At 36.4% G+C, this 10,991-nt stretch overlaps 1 protein-coding gene across 1 annotated transcript in view; it reads right to left on the bottom strand.

Annotated features, from left to right (window-relative positions):
• Positions 1–2,053: 2,053 nt before the first annotated feature.
• FBLN5 (fibulin 5) overlaps positions 2,054–10,991 on the bottom strand; it is a 66,980-nt gene continuing 58,042 nt past the window's right edge. Inside the window, exons 9-11 of the mRNA XM_081951216.1 lie at positions 9,583–9,709; positions 7,163–7,355; positions 2,054–5,964 (exon numbers count right to left, since the gene is read on the bottom strand). Coding sequence (XP_081807342.1) covers positions 5,803–5,964; positions 7,163–7,355; positions 9,583–9,709 — 482 coding nt within the window. The 3' untranslated portion in view covers positions 2,054–5,802. The remainder of the gene's footprint in view (positions 5,965–7,162; positions 7,356–9,582; positions 9,710–10,991) is intronic.

Here is a 10,991-nt window from a genome sequence, read left to right as displayed (position 1 = left end):
TACTATTGTATTGTATTTTACTCCAGAGGTGGTTCTGCCCGGTTCGGCAGAACTAGTAGTGGCAGCAGCGGGAGGCTCCACCCACCTGCCCGGATGCTTCTGCGCATGCACAGAAGTGTTGCACGCGCACAAGCGAAGCAGTAGTAAACCTACCATTGGCTTACTCCCAGATAAACAGTATTAATTCAGGTTGATTGTGACTAAATTAATACATCAAGATATCAATCTATGGTTGTCATTTAACATCTTCAAACAACAACTGCTTATCTCTTATCCTTGGGAAGGATCTGATAGGCATACAAAAATGCCAAATTCAGACTAAACATCTGGATGATTGCAACAAACCATAAATAAGGCAGCAGCAATAAGTGAACAAGAATGAGGAAATAGGGAAGAGGGCCCTAGAGTCTGGAAGAAGGCCTGCATGGAATGTAGAAGCTGGTATACATTTTTTCAATTCATAAATAAAAGACAAATTATAGTGTTAATTGTATACACAACTTCAGAAAAGGAAACGTACATTTGAAGCTCAAGCAAGCTAATCTATGCTACAGTAATAATATATTCAACTAGACTTCTAGAATTGTCATAATTCATTAAGCATAACATCGCTTTTGTCTGTACATATTTGGAATACTTTATCTGGTCTTAATCACTCAGTTAATTCTACTATCCATTTGGCACTTAGGAACATTTAACACTAATAAATATATTCCCTTTTCTTATGAAGAATATATGGCCAGACCAGAAAACTATGTCATTATCTGCTATGTTGGATTGACTGCATGCATTCAATATGTGGTGACTGCAGCTGAACTATCTGCCATTCTTTCATCAGACCTACACTTTATGATGATAGTCTAATAAACTAATGAGATAAGAGTATTATGACAGCAGTTGTCATAAAAGGCAGGCAAGATAATAAATGTGACTAAACTGGTTAGCAAAAGGACAATGAGGAAGAACAAAAGATGACTGAGAATCATGCTGGACTAGGCTTTGGAGTTGCTTGAAGGCTTGTTTGTTCCTACTCTACTTGGGCTGAAGAGTAGCAGAGTTGCCTGAATACCGCAAAGTAGTAGAGAAAGGAAATGATAATCTGCACCAAAGGTCCACCTTCTGGAAGACGATTGAGGATAATGGTCTGTCAGTCTGAGATACTGCCAACCAAATGCAATTAATGTTTTCACTTAACTCTACAGGTGATAGAAAGGAGAGTTGGAAATAGCTGTCTGTTGTAGAGTCATAATGGTGACTTGGGAGGAAAAGGATTAAATTTGCAATACTAGTACAGATAGCAATAAATCACTCCTGGATTCCTATTCCTTTATGGCTGAAACAGAAGAATGGATGAAGGAAAATACTGGTTTAACTGTCTGATTATAATACCGTATTTCCCTGAAATAAGCGCTTGGCCTTATTATTTTTGAGGTACGGGAGGCGGTGACCATAGACACCTCATGGCTGCTGCTGTGTCGCAATATTTTGGGGGAGGGCTTATTTTAGGGGGAGGGATTATTTTACTGCATGCGCTCAAAAGTCCGATTGGACTTATTATCCGGGAGGTCTTATTTTCAGGGAAACTGTACTATTTATTTATTTATTTATTTATTTATTTATTTCTGCCTTTATTATGGCAAACATATAATTAATCATTCGTACTTAAAGACAAAACCAACATGTCCCTGTCTCTTTGTGATTCAACTGAGTGGTTTTGGGCCAGTCACTCTCAACTCAACCCACATCAGGGGATTATCTGAGTGCCTGACTCAGTTTGCTGGTGTGTGTAATGTATTTAACCTCAGCAACACATGGAAAAGTAACAATTTATGGCTGGCTAATACTATTTTTTTTCCAAAATAAAAGAATCAATTAATATTCAATTACCCAACTCTGTTTTTCTGTAATAATAAGATGAAAAAAAAAACATTTGGTAAGAAAGAATGAAGAATTTACCTTTTAACTCTACTATAGTAATCAAGCAGCACAATCTACTGATAAATTCTGCTGGAAACCTACAGCAATGTGTGAGAACCACCCAGAAGCAAAAGCATGTCTTCAGGCATAGTTTATTTACTTAATAATTTCCATATATTTCAGCAGGGTTTTCTCCGGTTAATAATTTCCTCAGCAGATTTTTCATAGAAGTATTTTGCCATTAATATTGGCTTTTTATACAGCAAAGAAAAAGTATTTCTGACCCTTTGCATCGAAGCAACACTGACACAGTTGCATTGCTTCATCATATAATGCACTGGAGATAGTTTTTTTTTTCCCTTTTGTGGGTGAGCTGGAGCAGGAAATAAAATCATTTCAGTAAAGCCCTAGTAGATGGTCATTTGATTGTTATTAACCAATAGTACAAAAATACCCCTCCAGAAAATGGACAATCAAATAACTATTACATAATTTTTCACACACGTATGTAAAATACCTGTTTCAGACATAAGCAAAAAGATAGTTCAGCATTATATGCATGAGCAACATTAAAACTTTGGAATAAGTTTTTGGAACTTTGATAAGAGAAAAAAAATGTTCTCAAGCCTTTCCTTGAACTGGCAAGGAAGCTATTCATGATCTTCACATAGTCTGAAGTAATTATAATTATTTGGAAGAAGTCATCCAAGGTTTGCTGCTGTTTTAGAGCCCAAACTTTGATATGTTGCCAAATATAATTTCCCTTTTTAAAAAATCTGCACATCTTTTTTTACCTTGAATAAAAGTTTAAACAACTTATAAATTAAGCACAGCTATACTAGGAATAGAGCCTCTTATGTGATCAGAACATTCAGAAAAATATAGTCCCTTAGTGAACTTGTATGTTCACAATTTGGTTCTGAACAATACTTTTTTCTTCCAGAAAACCTGGTGAAACCAGTGAAAAATTAAAACAATTAAAAATAAAAATACAGGTGTTTAATTTTTTAAAAATCAGTGTTGTTTGAGCTATTGAAAGTATTACAAAGCATACGTGCAGAAAAGCAACTGTTAAAAATACATGACAGAATTGCTACTATGATTTGTTTTGATTTTTACTCCTATAAATAAATGTTCCCTAAATATGTGTGCAAATGCAATCACAACTATGATCCCAAATCCCAGGACAGGTGCAATCAGCTTTTAAAAAAATCTAACTCTCACTGAGCTGCTGTTGAAATTTGGACCACAGATATTATTTTGAATATGCATTGAGAAATCAGAGCTAGCATAGCTAGTTAGTGTTCCTTAATCTTGTGATCTTATCCATAGTGGCAATCTTTAAAAAGTTCATAATATAGTAAAGTATGAAGTAATTCATGTATTGGAATACCTAAGAGATAAACTATTCCTATATATAAAAGAGCTGTAAAAGAGCTAGTTTGGTTTACTGGTAAAGCTCTGAACAGTGAAATCTAGCCACACCTTAGGAACAGAGCCAACTGGATGACTTGGCTTCATTTATTGGCCACATAGTCCAAAAGATATTTTTCAAAAGGCTAATGGTGGAAAGAATATAAATATAAGAATATAAATCCTTCCATTCCCCACCGTTCAGTCAGAACCTAAGAAGCTTGTTGGATGAGAAGCGAAATGTTTTCAAGGAAAGAACCAAGAAAGTCCAGTTGCTTTTTGAAAAGATTCTTTTGGACAAGCATGACCTGGTTGACTGAGAATCTCCAGAGACATTATTGACCACATGATTAATAACCAGTGACTCACTTAATGACCGTGATAAAAAATGATCATAAAATTGGGCCCAGTCATTAGATGACTACTTTATAATTGCACCAATTTAGAATGAATATTCTGGGCCAATTGTGGTCTTAAATCCAGGACTACCTATATGTTTTAATATAATGTCTGCAGGTAGACATCGGGTAACAGCAGTAATTGAGATGAGGAAGTCCATCACTAACCAACACGGTTATAAAGTGGGTCGCCTGGCATTTCCATGTGAAGTCATTAGGCAAATCCTGTGTTTGTTATGATGTCACATGGTCACCATTTGCGACCTGCTGGTTTCCCCATTGACTTTGCTTGCGAGAAACCATAATATGGTTGCAAATGGCAATCACGACTGCAGGACGTGTCATGCAGTCATGTGATTGCATGTAGTGCCATAATTGCAAGCTAGTTGCCAAGCTATAGCACTTAAGACTTATATACTGCTTCACAGTGCTTTACAGCCCTCTCTACGTGGTTTATAGAGTCAGCATATTTCCCCCAACAATCTGGCTCCTTATTTTAGTGAAGGATGGAAGGCTGAGTCAACCTCAAACTCCAGACTGTGGGCAGAGTTAGCCTGCAATACTGTATTCTAACCACTGCATTCCCAGGCCAAGCACCCAAATTGGGATCATGTGACACCCCCCCCTCCCAGAGATGCCACGACAGGTGCAACTTTAAGGACCATCTGTAAGTTGCCCCATTCAAAACTGTCATAACTTAAAACTGTTACTGAATGAGTGGCCATTAATCAAGGACTAGCTGTATATAGAACATAGGTCACTGAATACAGCACATCTAGTTTTTTAATATGCAGAAAAAGCGACCTTTTTCAAGGTCAAACCACTAGTCAATTTAATGGCTGTGGCTGTTACTTGGGGCATTACATCAGGTTTTGCCATTCTACTTCCTGAGGTCTTTAACTAGAAAGACTGGGGACTAAGCTAGGAACTTATATACTCTCTTATTAAGCCATCCTTATTACTAGCCTGGGTATCTTTTTTCTTGAATTACAGATGCAAGTCTTTTCCTATGCAGAAAAAAAGAAGAGTAATATAAAATAAGCATAATAAAATTATGTTAGAGTTGCTAAAATGACCTGTAAATGTGTTTTTTTTTTCTGCTGATTTCATATTGAGCTATCATTACACAGCACTGGGCTGCTTGGAGACTATTAAGGAAATGAGCCTGGAATAGATAATGAAAAGATAATGGCCTCCTTTTGAGTAAATATTTTAAAGTATGTCATTAAGTTACATGCATACTACCCATAATGGCCAATAGCCAAAGAATTATTTTATGTGTGCCTGAAATGATTTTTTTAAAAAATCTGTTAAAGTTGACAATTAAGCTTGACATGCCATCTATGTTGTTTCAAAAAGCTGTTTTTGAAAATTATCTCTATTTTAAGAACAGGCTGCCTAGAGGGTAAGTGGGTATATTCAAGAAGTACAAGCACAAAGTTCTCTTAGCAGGCGTAATAGCTGTGGTTGGTTTAGATCCTAGTTAAGATCTCCAGGCAGTCAATTCCCTGGCTTGGAAGTAAGAAAGGGGGAAAATATATAGCAAAGCCAATAAGGAATTATTCCCCCTGAATCAGATCCAAGCTTCGGAATGTAAGAGTATTCAATTTTCTTTGAGAGAGAGAGTAGCTGATGCTTTCCTGGTCCCACAAGCATTTTTACTTGTTTTTCTTGCATTTTTAGAAAACAGAACAGTAGAAGCTAACTTTTCCCAGTTTCTCTAGTGTCTTGGCTAAACAGCATTGCCATTACAGTGAAAATTTCACAGTTTTTAAAGCTTTTAATCACACTTTAGAAAAAGTTTAGAAAGGAAGACCAAAGTATCTAAACACTCATGAGCAAAATAAAATAAAATAACTCTATGGAATCCACTGATAATTCAAAGCTCAGGTGTCTTTAAACCACAAGAGGTATCCAGTTATTGTAATATGAACCATTGTAACATGTTTTAATACTAATATCAGGTTGGATTGTTGGAAGAATTAACTCCTGAGAAAAAAAAAGTTTAGGCAGAAAAGGGTCCATTTTCAGCTGCTGCTGTGGTAGTTTTAAAAAAAGCAATGCCAGTCTAGGTTTAGAAGGGATATTGTGATACATAAATCCTCAGTCGAATGACAGAACTTCCTCTGAAACTGACGACAGTGTTAACCGTAACCATCTCCAGGTCCAACACCATATCACGTGGCCCCTTCAGAGGACGGGTCATCACAAGAGTGGCACTGATAGGTCCAGTTTGCTGCATGGAGAAAGCCAAGGAAAAATGTTGAAGCACTTCAAGCATAGCATGTGGCCAAAAGCTGTCTTCTTAAATATATGTAACAAATCATGGCTCTGTTATGGAAGATTTGTTTTTGTTGGTGTCTGAAGGCTGTGACCATAATCACTGTGAAGAACACTTATAGTAGATCTGTGCCAAACCAGAGTGTGGTGTTGGTACTGAGCTAGAATGTATTGGTTGGGGGAGAGAGGATTGCGTCTGAACTGAATCCTGCACCAGCAGTTTGCACTGAAACCAAGTTGCCATTTCACTTCTATGGATCTAGTGTTGGATAAATGTGTGAATGCAAAGAACTGTGACTCACATTGACTACTGCTTTTTCTGGTTCCTTTTTTTTTTTTGATTGACTTTATTTGCTGACTGCTACTAATGTTCTGCAAGAGTTGGAGTAGTAAATAAGATGGATATTTCCCTGCCTTGTGGGGAAGGAACAGATTGGGGAAATAGCTCAAAAGAAAAGAGGCAGAGGTCAAAAAACATAGTGCGGGAGGATCATATTTATTTAATAACTGATTATTTAAACAACTGATTTTTCACCTGATTTGGTTCCCAGTAGCTGCAAACACAAAATGAAATATTAGAGCCAGTCTTGGTTTCCAGGGAGTGTATAAACTTAGTTTCAAAGAAATAGGTGTCTGAATTGTTCCCCTGGCTTCTTTCCTTCTTTCCACTGATGGAAGAGTTTGAGAGGGTGGAAATTGTTTTCTCAAAGGCCACTTAAAATGCATCCCCATCTAGCCCTTCATAGTCTGCTGGGGGAAAAGACTTTAATTCACTGTGTCAAGTTCTGAAGTAAATTAAGACTCTCGCTTCTGCCTCACTGACTATTCTATAGTGCTCAAAAATAAAATGAATAAGGTGGAAACTATCTAATTAACACCATTTTCCCAGTTAGCATATGGCTCCCTGAAAAAGTCCCAAACAGGTTGTTGCGGAAGTAACGTACATGTTATCTCCAGTACTTGCTGAGTAAAGACAACTCTGCCTGTGAATGTCTGAAACTGTCTTTTTCTTTATCTCAGGAAATGGCACTCATCTAGTGTTCTTTATAATATGAATATTTTTGTTATTTTACTGTTTAAACAGTAACCTTAAAATAATACAGATTATTTTGAAAAGAAGATGATGAAAGGGTCTATTCGTCAATCTCACTCACCCGCATATAGAATTCTCTGCCTTCATTTCCTGATTTAATCTGAAAGATGTAATAAGCACCAGGGTAGCGAGAGGTTGCTTGCATCTGAAATACATCAGCGGGCACAGTACGTCCTGATACATCCATGTCTCTGTACAAGATGGTGAAAGGCTGGTCTCTACAGCTAGGGTTTTCAGTTGGACATATACAATGACTGATAGAACAAAAAGAAGAATACTATTATTATTGACTATGGTTGCATAGTTAGCCAAATGTCTAGGTGGCACTTGACATTTTTGTCCATCTGTCAACTTACTGATTTACAAGGATGTGGTATATTTTTAATATTATTTATTTATTATTTTATTTGATTTCTAGACCGCCCCCTCTCCCCGAAGGGACTCGGGGCGGTGTACAGGTACCGAATTTAAAAACCTTAGAAATAATCATATATATATTTAAAAATGAATTAAACTTTAAACCCCTGTACAAATTTATAAAAATTAAAAACTAAGCCTAAGACCAAAATTTAAAAATACAGGCTGGGGTGGGAGAGCTGGAATTAGGCCAAGCCGGCTAGATTAAACAGGTGGTTTAATATGGTTTTAATAAAGCTTAACAAATGTATTATGGTGCATTATGGTGAACTGTTATGTGAGCCATAATTTCATACTGTTATTGTTTTTGCTGTTATGATCAAATTAATATAAGCAAATAAGAATGCTACTTTCTTTGTTGCTGAACAGCAAACACATGAGTGCTATTTTTATGCTGAGATAGTTAAATCTTAATGTATATGTTTGGATGTTTTAATATTTTATTTTGTATTTTATTGATCTACACATTTTGCAAATGGCCCAAACATTTGTTGTTGTTGTTGGTTATTGTTATTAGAGTATTATGTTACATTATCCAGGAAATCACAATGCTATTGCAGAATAGTAGTTTGGCTACCAATTTACCAGCTCTGTTGTGGCACATGTTTGTGCTTGTGCGCTTGTGGCACATGTTGTGGCACATGCTTGTGCTTGTGCACTTCCCATGGTGCACCACAAGAAGTCGAGCTGGCTTCATATCAGAAAGTAAGACAAGCCGCTTCTGAGCATCACCCAAGGCTCCTTTCCTTCCCTGGAGCGGCCTTGCAAACGGCGTCACAACTGGGAAGATTCAGATCCAGCAGGAATCTGACTGTCTGCACAAAGTTCCAACTCATCTCTCCACCAAAGTGGTATCTATTTATCTACTATTTATTTACTCACATATAACATGCTTTCAAAATGGTAGGTGGACAGAAGTTGAGGCAAGTGATGGAAGTTCACCCCGCCACAAAGTGTTAGTACTTGAACCACTGAAGCAAAGTGTCAATAAGCTACTAAGCTACCACACCTCTCAAAGGCTTGGTCAGTGGATGATGTGAAAATATAAAGAATAATATAAAGAGTAAAATATTGCAGAACATAAAAGGATAGTTTTCATTTCAAAAATAAGATGACAATCCTTGTTATAATGTAATATATATGATAGAAAAAAATGAAAGTAAAAAAGTTTATCAGGTTTATTCCATCACTTATTTAATTTGGTATGCACAAATTATTTGAGCATACATTATTGTCAAAATATTTAGAGTTTGAATTCATAAATCTAAATTCAGGCATAAATCATTGCATGAAGAAACATTTTTAAAATGTTATTTTCCATTTCTTTCGTTTCTCTAGGTGTTTAATTATGTATATGACACTGCACTTTTAACATTGAAAAGAGATAAGAGATGACTTGTTGGGCCTTTAACAGAGGTGGGTGATAAGCAATATATTAATAAAATTATTACAAAATATCTCCAATTAAAAACTGAATTTTATAGACAATTTTATATATTACAGGAGAACATGATTATGGTAAATGCTCCTTGTTTCCTAGGCACTTCTTCTATTTCACTTGTAAATAGGTGAATATTCTGCCATCTGGTGACCCAATAAAGAACTATTTTATAAATTTTTATCATTGAACATTTCCATTCTGAGAGGAGAAAACTTGAAGGAATGAGCTTAGAATGAAACTATGGAAAATTACAAACCATGCTGATAAGTATTTTGTATATTTGAAAATGCTAGTTTAGAAAGATGTGCATATCATAAAAACTGCTTTTTTAGCTATTTGCTATTTTACATGTTAAACAGCAAGAAACTGGATTTGAAAATGACTGTGCACTGAACAATACAAGCCTTGGTATCTTTAGCAAATAAATATTTTCAGTCATTGGCCAATTTCATATTAAGTTCTTCTCTCAAAAATAATAAAAGAAAACATTCTAAAATCAAGATTGAACAGGGTTAGCAACCAAAAATAGGAAGTGCAATTTGAAAAGTAACCACATTATGCTGTAAAATGTGCTTCCTGGAGAACATGATTTCCCTAATTTTTTCTATTAATATATTGCTCACTTTTCATTGATCCGGATATAAGGATCCTCGCATCTTACTGGATCTAGGCATTTGAATCCTCCTTGGACATTAAAACAAGTTTGCTGCACGTTACAAGTGTGATTCCCAACTTCACATTCATTAACATCTAAAATGAAGGGGAAAAAACAGAAAACATGGTATTGTAATAAATGTGTTAATGCATATTGTTCATTCATAATATAAACAAAAGTTTTTTAAAAGTTGTAGGGTGGTGGGATTCAAAAAGTGGTGGGATTCAAAATTTTTTACTATTGGTTCTGTGGCCGTGGCGAGACTTGGTGGGTGTGACTTGGTGGGCGTGGCAGGGGAAGGATACTGTAAAATCTTCATTCCCTCCCCACTCCAGGGAAAGGTTACTGCAAAATCCCCATTCCCTCCTGATCAGATGGGACTCAGGAGACAGAGAATAGATGGAGGCAGGGCTAGTCAGAGATGGTGTTTACCAGAACTACTCAAAATCTCCGCAACCGGTTCTCCAGAACTGATCAGAACCTGCTGAATACCACCTCTAGTTGAGCCCATAGGATGAAAGTCTGGGGTCTCCCACTTCTGGGTCTGTATATTCTGGCCCTGCCTTCCTGGCTTTGAATAGCAGCCTGGTGATTTGGGCTGCCAGTTCATACCCTGCAGTGTCTTACTTGGCAATCTCCCTTTAATCCCTTTTAAAGACTGCACAAATTCAGTATTGGAAATAAATCAACTGTAATACAACATTCAGATCACAGTGATTTATTACACTTTGCTTATTCTTTGCACTGAGCAAGATTATGAATTGCTGTAGAAAAGCTGTAAGATTCCTGGTGAAAACATTAATCTATTTCTATGGAATAAAACAGAGTCTTGAAATAGGTATTTCCCTACTTCATTCCACTCATTCTACCTGGATTAACCCTTTTCCTGGAAACCAATTCCATGGCAAACTATGGAACGCCACTGATTTATGGCTTGGTCTAGCAACGTCTCTTGAATAAGTTTTATGTGACTAAGGTTTATGACTGCATAATTTGCAACAGTCCTATCAGATAGTCCCCTTCCATAATATGACATTTAGTATGTTTAATGGAGTCTTTTCCAAATCATTACTCAATGTTTGGTGGTCTTGGACGTATTGGATTTTAATTCCTGCTTTCAGTTAGCAATATCATCTGATATAAATCTAACACAGCTGTGGAGAGTAACAGATAGGAATGTTGGAAATGGATCATGAAAATTTGGACTTGAATCTCATCACTACGAAGCTTACTGGGCATCCTTAGGGAGCTTATGCACCCACAACTTCATCCATCTGATGTGACTATTGCGAGACTAAAATGAAATTACACACTATAGTGTGACACTCTAGAGATCTTCAAAGGGCTGGTGAGATGTGATATGGGGAAAAATAAAAC

Source organism: Natrix helvetica (genome assembly GCF_964273705.1).
Source record: "Natrix helvetica genome assembly, chromosome: 1".
Taxonomy (NCBI): domain Eukaryota; kingdom Metazoa; phylum Chordata; class Lepidosauria; order Squamata; family Natricidae; genus Natrix; species Natrix helvetica.
The sequence above is the reverse complement of the archived record's forward strand: the minus strand, read 5'-3'. Positions and strand labels throughout refer to the sequence as shown.